The sequence below is a fragment of the Mastigoproctus giganteus genome, chromosome 10 (assembly GCF_048544385.1).
Source record: "Mastigoproctus giganteus isolate SK-2022 chromosome 10, ASM4854438v1, whole genome shotgun sequence".
Taxonomy (NCBI): Eukaryota; Metazoa; Arthropoda; class Arachnida; order Uropygi; family Thelyphonidae; genus Mastigoproctus; species Mastigoproctus giganteus.
Genome location: NC_143584.1, coordinates 203,864,238 through 203,880,621, shown reverse-complemented (window position 1 = coordinate 203,880,621; position 16,384 = coordinate 203,864,238). Strand labels below are relative to the sequence as shown.

Genomic DNA, 16,384 nt, shown 5'->3' with positions numbered 1-16,384 from the left:
AAGAGATCATCGATGATAAATTTAAAAAAAAAAAAAAAAAAAGGGGGGCACGGTTTGGACAGTATGTTACACCATTTTAACCTTATCTGATTTACTTTTAAATTAAATTTTTCTGTAATCCTTTCACCCAAATTCTCTCTATAAATTTTAAAATATATAACTCAATTAATTCCACAACTGCAATTCATGTTACATTAAAATAGATGTCATACATACCATATCTTGAGCACACAAAGGTATTGCTCTTTTGCAATGAAATCCAGCCATTTTGGATATCCTGGGTTTATGATGGCTGCTAGTTAAATATATCATCTTCTTACTGCAGATAACTTGGTATCTGCCTACAGTATCTGTTTAGCCTTCTGATGCATTTCAATAGCAAAAAATTGTGACACTTAAACCTTTTAAGTATGAATGACATTGGCATTTATCATGATGGTAACATAAATAAGCATATAATAGAAGCTAGTCAATTTTTTAAAAATCGCTATTGATTCTGTTATTAGTATTCTTACATTTCAAAATTTTGTATCATGCATATGTGCATTACAATTCATAATACAAGTGCTGTACTTAATATATATTTTCATATGAAATCTTTAGCAACTTGCTTTAACACTGTTCTTCCGTGGAAGCTAGCTCTTATCTTAAATCGGTGGGATCTATAATGATCTTTCAATGCAATAAATACAACCTGCACATATATATTTAAGATACAAATATATAATCAGAGGTACATGATATTTTAATGCTCTTACTATTTTTTGTAATTTATGCATAATTACGAAAATATACCATTCAAATATGACTCTCAACAATATTAAAAATTTAATATTACATAATGTACTGCACAACCATGATCTGCTATGCTTTCAATCATTTTTGAAAAAATTTCCAGTAGACTACCCCGCCTAATATTCCCAACTCAAGAATAATTATTACTATTAATATCAGCTTGTTAGTTAAAACCCTCCTGTGCATTGATCTTAATATTTTTCTACTCTGGGAAATGTTTGAATCTGTGCCCACAAGGCGTTCTTTCGTTCTAATTAAAGATTCTCTCTGAGTATGAAGTTCATCAACTACTGCAATTCCTACTTGATCCGTTTCTGCTGCAATCTGTTCGGAGTGTGCCACACTAGAAGACGTATTCTCTAGTGTTCTGTTTATCTTCACGAGGAGGGTTCTCTGATTTGATTCATTAGGTGGTGGTCCGAAGTTATATACATCGACTAGCGAATTGTCATTCCTAGCAGAAATCTGTTCAGCTTGAAGCAACTTTTTACGACTGCTATTGTAATCTTGATGATATTCTTTAATCCGATTATTCATTTCCGTTCTATACGAAATTGGGGCACTTTTCACTTCGTTTTCCATCTCGTTCAGCAGCAAACGAGCTTCATCGAAATGTCTTTCAATATCACGAATTAATGATTTTTTCCCTTCTCCTACTGTTTCGGGTAGTTTTTTCACTTTTGAAGCTATTTCATCACGCAAATTTATGAAATCACCTTCGGCATTCTCAAAATTTTCTGAAGACATGGCTAATTTATTTACAGAGACGTCCACACTACAGCTGCCAACAGCACCTTATGTAAGAGCAACCAAGAGTTTACGTAAATTAAAACGACAAAATTAAAGAAATGCTCGGTATAAATACATTACATTTTTCTCCTTGTCAGGGAAAACCACCTTTAAAATAAACCAAAAAAGCCATCAATACACACCTTTATGGCAAAAACATATGACTGCTTTCTATTACAAAAGGCTAGCTTGGAAATCTCATAGAGGTAGTGATGAACGAAAAAAATAATAATAATAATAATAAGATCCCAAAATTCGCCCACTATGTTAAATGGTTTAAAGGTACAATTTAACTGACCGAGAAAAAATCCATTTACGTCTAACGATAAAAGAAACTCAATTATTTTTAATTATCAATTTCCTAACTTTACACAGAAAATGCGTCCATCAGAAGGACTCCAGTTATTGCACTTTTCATCCCAGAACAGGCCATCACCTATTAATATCATAGGTGAGCTTGAACTGCTCTTGGCTATGTAATTACAAAACATGGCGGTAAGCGATCACTGGAAGAGAAAAATAAGCTCAATGGAAAATTGTATACGTTGGACAGAGGCTCAATGTACGAGCAAACTGAGTTTGCTACTTAGTGCATCATCTCACAGGGGGACCACACGCGAACGGATTTTCTGCGCAAAAAACCGTCCTGATGCCAAAACCATACACAAGAAACCCGGAGTAAAAACTGTAAGCATTATCTTTCACAATAAAAACTGTGTGTGTGTGTGTGTGTGTTTGTGTGTGTGTGTGTGTGCGTGTGCGTGCGGATAGGTGGTATCGTCACCGCCCTCCCCACACCGGGTGGAAAAGGCCCTGGTTAGAATTCTATCGATGACGCGAGGAACTTTAATGGACTTTTTTCATTTCGTGGCTAAGTTAGTCGGTGTCAGAAGCAGATAGCAAGGTCTTCCCCAAGAAACTGGGTTTTTTTATGTCCAGCAAAACAGGCAAATCGACCAGAGAACACACGCAATTTACAGACAAAATACATATATGGGTATATGTAATGAATTACGGGTGATTCTAATATAATAATTTGTGGAGGGGGTAAAACTACGGATTAATCTGTTGGTTAGATCCTGCACTTGATCTATAAAAAAAACACTCAAGTTCGCTTGCTGGTTAATGGTCCTTGCAACTAGCAAATGTCAAAGCAATATTAGTGTTCGTAGACAGTACATTTCTATACAATACACAGAATTGCCACGAGACAAATTGCTCGTTGGAGAGAGTACCATTACCAAGCTATGATTTAAGGTGCCTATTCGACTACCCGGCTCGACTGCGTGTTGGAAGGGAAGTTCATTAGAAGAAGATCAACAGTGTTGGGTTGTGATTAGGATTGTCCTGTATTCTGGTAGGTAAATGAACAATCTGCCCGAGGTCAATAGTAATTGTAAAAGCCTTAGCATCTCTACCAACTCCATCAATGTGACTAGAAGACTGAAACCAGCTTGAGTTGTGAACATTATAATCGTCAAATAAAAATTCCTCGCTATCAAAAAAGATGAACTGGAATGAATCTAGATTAGAAGAGAGGAAAGCAAAGAGTTTAAATGATTTGTGGGATTGGGAAATTGATAGTGTCAACAGATTAATCTGACAGAATGGGGGTAGACAGATTTCATGCCAGAGAAGATCGAAGAGAGGCGATCCCAAATTACTAAGTCTTTGGCAGGAAAATCAGAGCGGACATATGCACAAGTGCCACTGTTTGGGAAGTATAGATTTTTTTGCGGATAAGTTTGTTTTATTCGTTGAGTATTCATGATATATTCAATACTAAAGAAAAGTTGGAAGACATGTTGTGTGAAGTAAAGAAACTTTTGTATACGACTTACACACATCGAGAATATACCCAGCTACTTTACATAACATGGCCTCAACAATGCCCACCGCATATACACCATTCTGGTAACACAGAAGGGTGGTATTCTCCTGTTCTGTGTGGACGCACACCAAGACTTAAGCTTACGTTGTTTAACATCTGTGCGTTCACTTCCATCGTACTAGGGGCTGTGTATCAAGAATTTCATACGGCTCTCATATCTAGGTTTGCTAACAGTCCCATCATCGTGAGGGTGATATTAAAGGATATGGCAGGGTCGTGCCGAGCAATTTTAGTACCTGAGGCAAGAATTAAAAATTGCACCCTATTATTAATCATGGCAAAGTTGTCAATTATTTAATCTTTCGTTTGGCGCCCATTTCAGTTTTTAACCTGAGGCAAGCGCCTCGTTCGCCTCACTCTCGGCACGGCTCTGAGATATGGTTTGGAAAGACCGGACCCTCTTGAAATTCGATCCACTTGATTCAAGTGTCACCTGAGTATCAATTTCATCAGCATTTTACACTCACCGGTAGTAATTCCTAGAATGTCGTTATTGGTCGAATACAGGGGCAGCTCGCTGATTAGCACTCCGGACTGCTGCACCCCAACTTTTTAAATCTAAATATACAGTCAACGGAGATAAATGAAATTTTGGGAAGAACAATACACGCAATGAATATTTTTATTAACAAGTCCAGCATATAGTATACTCATTCTCTATTTCCAATAATCATTTCAATAATAAACGAATAAAAACGCAAAATCATTTTCAACATTGAAGTTTAACCGTAGGTGGAACGGTGGGCTACACAATTCCACATTTTGGCCCCAATTGGGTGAGTCGATGCCTAGTTAGCAGGTTCCCAATACGCATTCTTTAGATATGATAAAACGAGTCAAAGGAACTGCGGAGCAAGCAGTGCCGATTTGAACAATGCACCAAATTTGAACGAAAAAGTTATTAATCTGTTTTCAACAAATAAAAACCGAAGAATGGATTTTATTTTTTAAAATTTTTTATTTCAAAATTACCCTACTGTTAATGGTAAGTGTCCAGTTAATGTTTTGTTGTATTTTTTACTTGCTTATTATTATTACTATCTATGTTTACATGTCTTATAGCTAAGACAATTTAATGTAACTTTAAGGAGCAGCACCCCCCATACATCAGAGTCACGAGCCGCCACTGGCCAAATACCCAAATCTAATCCAACGTCATAGAGATGTCTATGATGTTAGATGTGATTTGCGTATTCCATCATTCTCAATATACCTGAGATAGTTTCTTGCTGTAGTTTGCATGTGGACACTACATACAAACTACAGTGGAATGTGGAAATTACAGCAAGGTTGCATTCTTCCAGATACTCATACTGGCACCGAATACCGTGCGATGTTTAATGCCTCTTAAATCTTTTTTTGCCAATTTTCACAGAATATCACACATACTTCCTATATTCCTCTTTGCTGAACAAGAGTCTGCGTGGTTAGCACAGTGATATCATCACCGTCCTTTCCATACCGGGCGGAAAAGGCCCGGGTTCGAATCCCGTCGATGACGTGAGGAACTTTAATGGGCTTTTTTCACTCCGTGGCTGAGTTAGTCGGTCTCAGATGTAGATAGCAAGGTTTTCCCCCAGAAATTGTGGTTTTTCGTCCAGCAAAACAGGCAAATCGACCACAGAACACACGCAATTTACAGACATAACACATAAACGGGTATATGCAATCATTTACGAGAGACTTTAATATAATAATAATAAATTTGCTGAACAAAGGTCTGCGCGTGTAGCACAGTGGTACCCAGGGCCGCACCGTATATATCGGCAACTCGTGTTCAAAGGAAAAATATGCCGCTCCGAAACATTGAAATTCCCCCAAAAAAATAAATAACATTTTTTGTAATAATATTTTATCGATATTAGAATTTATAAATAATATTTATATTTTTTATTCTATTTCCTTATCACGCTTTATTCATGCTACACATATTTGAACATGAAAAGGTAACATAGGAGGTTAGGCAGGTGAAGGCAGATTACAAGAAATCATTGGCAAAGGATGCCAAGAAAAACAGCAAGGATTTCTTTACTTATATAAACTCTAAAAGCAAGCAGATGAATCTGATTGGTCCACTTGATATCGATGGTTCGACTTTTGATGATCCTGCTCAGATAGCAAACAAACTGAATGAGTATTTTGCATCTACATTCACACATGAGGAGTTATTAAGGTTTGAAAATGCCAAGGTGATCAAATTGTAAAGGATGCTTAATGATTTTGTAATAACTGAGAACAAAGTGGAGGAGAAATTGTTGAAGTTAAACATAAGAAAGGCCTGGGGTGGATGGGATCTATCCAGTTATACAAAAGGAGGCGGCAAAGGAAGTAAGCAAACCCTAAAATAATGGTAAAATAATGGAGTCACTGGTTAAAGATTAATTGTAGGATCATCTAGACCAGACTGCAGCATTAATTCAGACACAGCATGGGTTTGTTAAGGAAAAGTCTTGTCTGACAAAATTGATAGGATATTATGATGTGGTTACAAAGGAACTGGATGCAAAAAATAATTTTGATATCATATATTTGAATTTCAGGGAAGCTTTCGACACTGTTGCGCATGAAAGACTATTGTACAAATTGAAGCAGAATGGTATTAAGGGTAAGTTGCTACAATCGATAAAAGGATGGCTGAGTGGGAAAAGACAGAGGGTGGTAATCAATGGGTGCTGCTCTTCGTGGACTAATGGTATTAGTGGAATCCCACAGGGTTCGATTTTGGGTCCACTGTTGTTTTGTATATTTATAAATGATATTGACGAAGGTATATCAGGCTTAGTGTCGAAGTTTGCAGATGATAAAAGTTGGCAGGGTTGTTAATGACAGTAATTGCAGTGTGCTACTGCAACAGGATCTAGAAAATTTGGGCAGATGGGCTGAGAAGTGGCAACTGAAGTTTAACATTGAAAAATGCAAAGTACTGCATATGGGTAGAAGTAACCCCAGAGAAACGTACCAACTGTGTGGTACTACACTTAAGGAGGTAGAAAATGAAAAAGACCTGGGAGTAATTGTGCTTCTGTTCCTCTGTAATCTTTAATTTTCTATTTTTTTAAGTACTTTTAATTCGTCGGTCATGTCAATGGCATCGATATCCTTTTCGTTCTTGATATCGTCTATTAATTTATTTTGCAAATGTTTACAACATTTTAGAATTTCTGTGATCGGTTACATGCTTTAAATTACACTGAGTGATCACTGAATTATGACCACCCATATGAAAACTGAATGGGACCCGTTGACCACAGTGCGGATTTAGTCGACCTACGTAGCATAGATAAGGGGTCAGTGGGTCAGTAGGTAGTAAAATTCAGAGTGTGATGGGTAAAAGGAAGCATTTATCGGACTTTAATAAAGGACAGATTGTGGGAACTCGACGAACTTGTGCCTCGATTTCCCAAATGGCTGAACTGGTGGGGTGTTTGAGAGCCGCCGTTGTTAAAGTGTACCAGGACTGGCGTCAAAATGGTCAAACAATTACCCGATGGCAAAACTGCCAAAGGTCAGCGAAAGTTTGATGTAGGATGTGAGCGCAGGGTCCAACGACTCGTACAGGCGGACAGGCGCAGCACTGTTGAAGAGTTGACTACCCAATACAACATGGGCCAACGCGGAACAATATTTGGCATGACCATGCGTCGCACGCTCGCACGTTTGGGCTATACTAGCAGACGACCCCTATGGCATCCTCTCCTAACCAAGGTTCATCGGCGAAAAACACTCGCCTGGTGCAAAGAGCATGCAATTTGGACGTTAGAAGACTGGAAGAAGGTGTGCTGGTCGGATTAGTCACGTTATTTACTCCACACTGTGGATTGTCGTTTACGGATTTGGTGTCAACAGCATGAAGCCCTTGATCCATCATGCATGGTATCAAAAGTGCAGGCGGTTGTATGGTGTGGGGCATGTTTCACTGGCAGGAACTTGAACCCTTGGTGCATGTGGAACAACGTATCAGTGGTCTCTGCTATCGTCAACTGTTTGCTGACTGTGTACACCCAGCTCTGTCACACACTTTTCCGAATGGCGACGGTGTCTTCCAAGATGACAATGCGCCGAGCCATCGAGCACTTGTTGTGCAGGAATGGTTTGAGGAACACAGTTCTGACTTCCAGCATATAGATTGGCCTCCGAACTCCCCCGATATCAATCCTATAGAACACTTGTAGGACACTATGGAAAGGCATATCAGGCGTCTGGATACATCAAACACCTCCATACCTGCATTGCTGACCGCATTACACGCTTCCGACATCTTGTTAACTAATGTCACGTCGGATAGCTGCTGTACTGAGGGCAAAAGGATGACCTTCAAAGTATGACGTAGCCGAGTGGTCAGGAGCGAGTGTGCATAGCACGCATTGCTTGAGTGGGTCGGGGTTCAAGCCCGTGACTACTAAATACGATGTATTGACGATTTATTGTAAACTCTACTGACTTGGTTGTCGTGCCGGAGTATAAACAGAAAATTTATTTATTTATTAGGTAGGTGGTCATAATTCAGTGATCACTCAGTGTATGCATGTCATATAAAAAATTGAAATCATCACTATGTGTTCTTAATAAATCAAACCTGTCTTTATGAGAATTTATTGTTTATTTTAATACTAGACACTAATTTATTTTATACACTAATTTAGTCACTAATTCACAAAAAATCTAGACACTAATTTAATTTATTTACTAGACACTAGTATTGAAAAATAAAAATTAATTTTAAAGTTTAACTGTGCATCGTTTATGCCTTCATCTGGATTTTCATAATAAAATGATTCAAATTGAATTTTCTTTTTACGTCGATGTATAAGAGACATCAGAAAATTTAGTTTCGGTTTCCAATATTTCGGCTAACTGTTTTGATTCATTTAAAAACTCTAAAAATCCACTATCAGATCGTTTACTTTGTAAGTAATTAGATAAATGATTTAATACCGGTTTTAAAAGTAATTTCGAAATATGTTTTTTTCAAACGTCCCAACGTTGCGTGGGCGAAGAAAATAATATAAACAATTCTTGAACTGAGTTAAAAAAAAATCTACTGTTTCAAAATTAATTTTGGCAGCATCATTAACCACCAGGTTGAGACTATGTGCAGCGCAAGGGTACAAAAAAAGCACGGGGGTTGATATTTAAAATTTTTCTTTGCAACCGTAGCCGATTGGTCAGGAGCGGGAGTGCAGTAGCACACGCTCTTTGAGTAGACCGGGGTTCAAGCCCCTGACTGCTGAATACGGTCGATCTGCCAACCCGCACTAGACCAGCATGGCAGATTATGGTCCATTTCCCTCAGCATGAATTGTTGAGGAGGCTTCCATCCTGCAGTGGGTTGATAATGGCTGCACTTTATGCCCCTCATGTTAGCTCCGTTGTCATAACCTTGCCCGCGCATATCATTAATATCAAGGCCTAATTCATTAAACTTGTTTAAAATAAATGCATGCACTTATCTACTTTTTGTTAACTTCATTTAAAGTTACAAATCTAATTATAAAAGTAAGTTGTACCGTATGGCTGGCGTCAGGAATATTTTTTTCTGTTTATATTGTAAATAGAAAAAAATATTTACATTGTTTTGCCATAAACAATATGTTGTCTTTAATCTGGGTAGCAATTAATGAAATTATTTCATTCTGAATTTTGTCACCCAGCTATGTTGGCATACATGTTTGAGTATTTTGAGAATTTTGTATTCTTCGAAGGTGTTGTGAAATAGTTGGATCAAATTTTGAAATCATTTCCACAGATTTTAAAAAATTGCCATTATTTGAGTCAAACAAAATATTACTCGTTCCCTTACGGGCTAAATTTTGTCGTGCCAAAAACTGAATTGTATATATTATCCGTTTTATTACTTCATACCAATGAATTTTTTCACGATAAAAAATTTCTTAGTGCTCTGTCGTGGTTTTGTTTTCTAACGCTTTTCTAAGATCCATCCATTTAGTATAATTTCTAATATGAGTTTCATTCTTTTCATGTCTCGATAAAACTTGGGACAAATGTTGCCAGTCTGAAAATCCATTTGTAGCTAACAAATTCTTGGGAAAACCGAAAGCTTTCCAGGGAAAACATTCAAAGATATAGAGTAGAGCAACCAATTTCTTGAGGTTTTTTCCCCATTAGGTAAAGTACGTTTGTAATATGAATCGGAAATTTTTTTTCCCATTGTAATCAGCAAGATAATTAATATTTTTTACTTGTACAGGTTCATTTTGAATTAAAGGTGCACTAACTTATTAGACAACCTTAACGGCCACATGCCAGGATCGTCACTTATTTCATATACTTCAATGTCCTTTATTTGGGTTTCGGCAGACATTTTTTCAGCACTACTTCTATCTTGACCTTCATTTTTATCTTCAAATTCATTTTTATTCTCGTCTTCTTCTTTATAATTTTCTTTGTTGGAATTCGAACCACTTTCACTACTTTCTGCTACGGTTACTGGACACATTGAAGATGTTGACTGTTCTTCTTTGAAAATATTTTAAAATATTTTAGACTTTGAAAATATTTTAAAATAGCACCTTCTGATTTTTTATTTTCTTCATCTTTTACTTTTCTGTTTTTTACGATATTGCGCACCGGAAAATCCTTTTTTTTTTTTTTTTCAGTAAGTCTGGCTGTCTTTAGGTATGGCTGATTACAAAAAATATTTTCTATTACTATTAAAAATAAATAATATACATACATTTAATGAGCTGAGAAGTGGCAACTGAAGTTTAACATTGACAAATGCAAAGTACTGCATATGGGCAGAAATAACTGAAGAGAAACGCACTAACTGTGTGGTACTAAACTCAGGGAAGTGGAAAGACCTGGGGGTAATTGTACAGTCAAATATGAAGTTCGCTGAGCAGTGAAGATGAGTTGCCAGGGCAGGTCATGCAGTCTTATCAATGATATATAGGAATTTTGCTAGCAGGGACAGAGAGGTGATTATCCCGTTATACAATGCAATGGTCAGGTCACACCTATAGTACTGTGTACAGGTCTGGAGGCCTCATTTGAGGAAGGCTGTAGAGTTGCTAGAACGAGTACAAAGAAGGGCAACAAGATTGGTGAGGGGAACAAAGGAGCGCTCTTACCAAGAAAGGCTTAAGTTCTGCAAATTGTAGCGCCTGGAGAGTAGGCACCTGCCAGGTTTTAAAAATGGGAAGGTTTTTTTTTTTTTTTTTTTTTTTCGGCTGATGCTGCATAAGCTCGCTTTCTTGCATCGTATGCTTCTGCTAATGCAAATGCAAATTTTTCAGCTACGAAAACTCACCTGCTGAAGGGTAATTTGACGTCAATATTTAATTTAAGTAAATAGATAATTTATAATAAACTCAGGGGCTCACATCTGGTGAGTATGAGCTTGGCACACCCAGGGTCCTGAGCTGGATATCATCATTCTTCTCTTTCTTGATGATTCCCTTCTACTTCTGACACTCTTTCTCTCTCAGGGTAACTAGGAAATTTTTTTTCGGATGGTGCAGCATAAGCCTCAGGCTTCCTTGCACTATATGGCTAATAATAATAATAATATTTATTAAATTTTTTTTAATATTCTTATGTAATACACTGCACTTTAAAATAAAACTAATGTTAAATTTCAGTTCATTACCTCTGTAAACGATACTCGCTTTAATGCATATGGCTAATAATAATAATAAAAATAATAATAAAAGTTTTTAGTTGGTGGCGACTAGGTACGAACGAGTAATTCCCCTAATTTGATCAATTTGTCTCAGCGAACGCGTCCCTATCGTTAAACGAGGTAATTCTGTATAATTGGCTCTTAACAACTACTAATATATGAATAAAGAATCAAAAAAGTTACAGGTTCACTATCTAATCATTTTTAAAAAGTTTATTATGACAAGAATGTCTTTATTCAAATTATGGCTAGATTTTATATCATTTCGGGCGCCCTTGGATTTTGTTGCCCGTGTTCGTCGCACACTGGAACATAGGGTTGGCGCGGCCCTGGTGGTACCGTAACCATCCTCTCCACACCGGGTGGAAAAGGCCTGGGTTCAAATCCCATCGATGACCGAAGAACTTTAATGGGCTTTTTTCCTTCCGTGGCTGAGTTAGTCGGTCACAGGCGTATATAGCAAGTTTTTTTCCCCAGGAAACTGGTATTTTTTCGTCCAGCAAAACAGGTAAGTCTACCAGAGAACACGCAATTTACAGACACAAATACTGGTTTATGTATTGAATTACGGGTAATTCTAATATAATTTGCGGAATAAGGTAACAACATATTGCTTTACTGAAGGAGCGCTTCATTTCGTGAAAATGGCAGATTTATCTATAAAATTCAGTGTATGCTTTCATTGTTTCTAGACATGGCTTCACCATTCAAACCCTATGCAAATGTATGTTTTTGTGCTGCTCTCAGACATGAGAAGCTTTTATAGCACAATAGTGAAAGTTCTTCCATTGTCGAATGAAACTGACCTCGATTCTCTTAATGTTGCGTTTAATGTTTCGTAAATCATAGAACGATTTTGGTATTGATCATTTTATTCCTTCTGTCTTTTCTTATTTTCGTAGCCGTGGTGTGCGTATGGGTATATCAAGCGCCAAAGAAACTAATGCTATGAGGTTTTAGCATATTTGTATGTTACTGAGTCTATATTTCCTTTGGTTTACTATTTTGCTGGACAAAAAAACATGCAAATTTCCGGAAGCAAAAAAAAAAAAAAAAAAAAAAAAAAAAGAGAGAGAGAGAAAAAAACCGCAATCTTTCCAGAGACTTCTTGGGTAGCACAGTTAGTAGAATCAACGTCCTCCTCACACAGGGTAGTAAAGACCTCAGGTCGACCCATCGATGATGTGAGGAACTTTTATGGCTCATTTTAAAACGTGGCTGAGTTAGTCGGTCTCGGGGGAGCAAGGTTTTTCGTCCAACAAACAAGAAATCAACCACAGAACGCACGCAATTTGCAGACACGGAGCAATATGGACTTAGTTGTTGGTGCTTCTAAAACCCTACTGCAACACAACATATTCCAGAAACCGACTAACCAGCCAGCGGCGAAGGAAGTCTTCAGATATTCCTCACGTCTAAGGTGGGATTCCAATTCTGTTCTTTTCCATTCAGTCTGGTAGGATGGTGTTTACATACACGTAAACACCATAATACTTATTATGGTGTTATTTACTCGTGAACTACATGCCTTTGCGTGTAGTTCACGAGTTGATCTATTATTATTATTATTATTATTAGCCATATGGTGCAATGAAGCCTGAGGCATTGCTGCACCAGCCAAAAAAAAAAAAAAATTCCAGCTTTAACCTGAGAGAGAGAGAGAAGTAGAAGGGAATCACCAAGAAAAGAAGAAAGAGGAGAATGATGATATCCAGCTCAGGACCCTGGGTTTGCCAAGCCCATACTCACCAGATGTGAGCCCCTGGGGTTATATAGAATATCAACGTATCATCTGAGCTGCTGCTCTTAGTGACGGCTTGATATCCTTGCTTTTCCCACAGCAAGGACAACAATGATGTATGCACAAGGCCATATTTAACAAGGCTGAGTGGTGCAGTAGCTCAAAGGTCCGAAGGTCACCGTGGGTGGGCTCCAGAATAATGCAAATACTGTTAGGAGTAATTTTTTATATTTTTGAACACCAGGGCCCCCGATACTGAATCTCGACCAAATCCAGCATTGGGTAGGCAGTTCTATTAATAATAATGTTGAAATTTTTCTCATTCATTGTTCAATATTTTATTATAGTTTTTTAAGCAATCTCAGTGCTTCTTAGAAAGTTTATATTTATTTTCGAATGCAGTCATTGGTTAAATTCAGACCTTGAGTACCACTCCACACTTCGACTAAAAGTCGGGAAGGAGGCAGTGATTGGCAGGTGCCACTCACTATCCCCCCCCCGTCCTTCTAGGTCAGGGGATTGGCAACCTTTTTTGAGTGAAGAGCCATTTTTGATTTAATTTAAAAAAAAAAAAGAATCCGAAGAGCCGAGCCTTAGCTGAAGCAGGGTTGAGGAGGGAGTTTTTTAAGAAATGGAATAGAGTGGGAAGGTGTTCTATTAAAAAATATATATATTTAAATATTATTTATTAATACTGAAAAAAACGTAACCAACATCGAATTAGATACGAATTAATGTGACTTTCAAAGATGAAAATTACGAGTATGCCGTAATTTTCATCTTTAAACATGCTGAGAGACTTGCATTGTTCAGGCGGTTTCTTGATTTATTTTTAATATAGTTCATGTTCGAAAATACACGTACAGTATTTGCTAGCGGAAATACGTCGCTTGTCGTACATGTGGGCTAAAAGTTAAAGAGCCGCAGTTACATGTTCAAAGAGCTGCATGTGGCTCGGGAGAGAGCGGTCGCCAACTCCTGTCCTAGGTTGATATGCCTAGGTGGCGAACTTTTTTAAGGGTGCGTGCCGAAATTGGCTAAATCTTTTTAAAAAACTACCGTCGCATGCCGCTCGGAATTTGGCAAAGTACAGTAGAACGTCGGTTATCCGAACCACTGTCGTCGCTCCCCCCCAAAAATATCAGTATCTACTTTTAGTGCACTGGTTGTTAAGCTAAATTACTGTATTACTCCTACCGCTTAACGCATTTGAAGGCCCACTCACGCGGAAGTCTTCATTGCGTTGGAAACTGCAATGGAATGGTGTGAGCAACAGTCTAAATGCAGTTCTACAGAGATGCTGCTATTAAAGCAGCATCTCTGTAGAACTGCACTCTGCAGCATCTCAGCCACCTTGGAAAAGACGATGAGAGACCTCGCCGTGAAAAAAATACAATCTCGCATGGTTCAAAGAAAAATTCAAGATTATATATTTTAAAAAATAAATCTTCCCAAGATACACTATACTCTTATTTGCGTGTAATCACTTGTGTTTGTTTATGTAAAAAAAAAAGAAAAAAAAAAGTTTGGTTTATAGTTGAAATCATGTAAAATAATTAGGAGGTAAGTTCAAAATAAATATAATATACATTGTTTCTTCAAAACGTTTTGGCTATTATTTACAAACCATTTCCTAAATCGATTGTTTTTTATAATACAGTACTTCATATTTCAAATTACAGTAGTACTAACCTTGCGCACAATAATTTAATTGTAGGTCTAATTATACTTTGTTTCTTATAAACTGGGTATTCTCATGTATATTTGATTAACCGAACCAACTTTGGTCCCAGTGAATTCGGATAATCGACGTTCTACTGCATTGTTATTTTTCTCATACATGTTTTACTCGTAGTAACCAAAAACCAAAATAACCAAATCAAAGTAACCAAAAAAAAAAAAAAAAAAAATTAAATAAAAGACATTATTTCATTCAAAGATGCTTTAATAAAGGTATTAAAATAAAATCCTTCATAACAAAAATATAACTTTTACCTTACAGAACAGATACTTTACATCAGGCTTATACTTTGTAACTTTTAGATCTATGCATACATCACTGAGAACAACAAAATTGTTAGTAATGCCGTTGAAAGATGTTTTAAACAGACAAAAGTTTCAGGAATGGAATTCCAAACTTTTAATACCTTATTTTCTGCAGTTTTCTCTGCTAACCTCGTCACTAATCGTTTCCTTTCAATATTTTCTAAATTAGCTCTCAGGTCGTCAAATTTTTGCCTCCGAATTGAGCTGCTCTGAAAAATCAATCAATTGCATCTCAAAATCATCCGGATCGATCCACTGAAACATTTTCAGGTTGTTCGACTAGTTTTACACCGTTTGCAAACTTAATGAATATTGCAATTTCTTCCAATTCTCTGAACTTGACAAATATTGAAGAAAACTGTTCAATAGTTGACTCGATTTTTTTTAGGAAGCTCTGAATTCCGCGCGACCAAAAATTTGTACGCGTGCTCCTTCGGGCACGCATGCCATAAGTTCGCTACCCCTGGTCTAGGGTGTTTATCCCACCATTTGTCGCTGTTTTAAAATCGGGAACTCGTTTTCGATTTAAAACAGCGGGATGGGGGGGGAACAAACACCCTTCCTAAGCTAAGCATCCCCTCCTCGATCACATGAAACAAAACACTTTCACAATAATCACCCAATCACAGAACTCGACCGTATAATCACTCTGTTCTACGACTACACCCACTGCGCGGAGCCAAATAATAGATTTTAGCCGTAAATAATTAGTGAATTACTTAGTGAATAATTAATGAATTAATTGGAGCTTAAGACAGGTGCAAGGTTCGTGCATTCCTCGGAGTTCCTGTATTGTACTCCACTGACTGATGGGTACGTTCCTTTCCTGTATTGTTAAAGTGACGGTATATTTCATTCGGTTTCTACAGGCGGCTTTTATATATTAGATTACTTGATTTTCTAATATTCTGGTAGTCTATATAATAATGATTTCTAAAATTCTTCTTCTTCCCACTTACTCGTCTTCATGGCTATCACAGTGCTTATAATTGTTGTACTTCCATACCCTGTAATAAAGGGCTCACCTGGAATCGTGTCGATGGGAAGAACTTTATGAACTTTGTCATATTGTGGTCGAATTAGGCGGTATGAACCACTTTTTGGAAGTTTTTCCCTTCAGGTTCTTCAGTTCTTTAATTCTAAAAACAGTCATGCCAACATAGAATGGCATGACTGTTTCTGACGCCATCACCTCAGTCACCTTGATCCAAAATCTATAAAAACAACGAAACTGCTGACTTAAGCTATATAGACGTCTGAATTTCAATGTATTTGTCCATTATCTAAGGCGGTCATTGCTTAATGAATTCCGTAAAATGGACACAGACTTAGTGATAAGAATTAATTTTTAGAATGCGATGTTATTATCAATAGTTTCCCAAATTATTAAAACAAATGAGAGGCGTGTTAGATCATATGTATGTGCAAAAGCGCCAAAGCAACTAAGACTATGAGGCATTAGTCTATTTTGCCTGTGTTC

At 37.2% G+C, this 16,384-nt stretch overlaps 1 protein-coding gene across 1 annotated transcript; it reads right to left on the bottom strand.

Moving 5' to 3' along the window:
- Positions 1 to 756: 756 nt before the first annotated feature.
- On the bottom strand, positions 757 to 1,739 carry LOC150079795 (vesicle transport through interaction with t-SNAREs homolog 1B-like). The gene has a single exon (XM_090382640.1). It carries the CDS (start codon positions 1,540 to 1,542, stop codon positions 877 to 879), a length of 666 nt encoding a protein of 221 aa, XP_090238766.1. The 5' UTR covers positions 1,543 to 1,739; the 3' UTR covers positions 757 to 876.
- Positions 1,740 to 16,384: the final 14,645 nt, after the last annotated feature.

What these genes read in the sequence shown, in the direction of transcription:
- LOC150079795 (XM_090382640.1), bottom strand. Translation starts at nt 1,542, where the DNA reads ATGTCTTCAGAAAATTTTGAGAATGCCGAAGGTGATTTCATAAATTTG.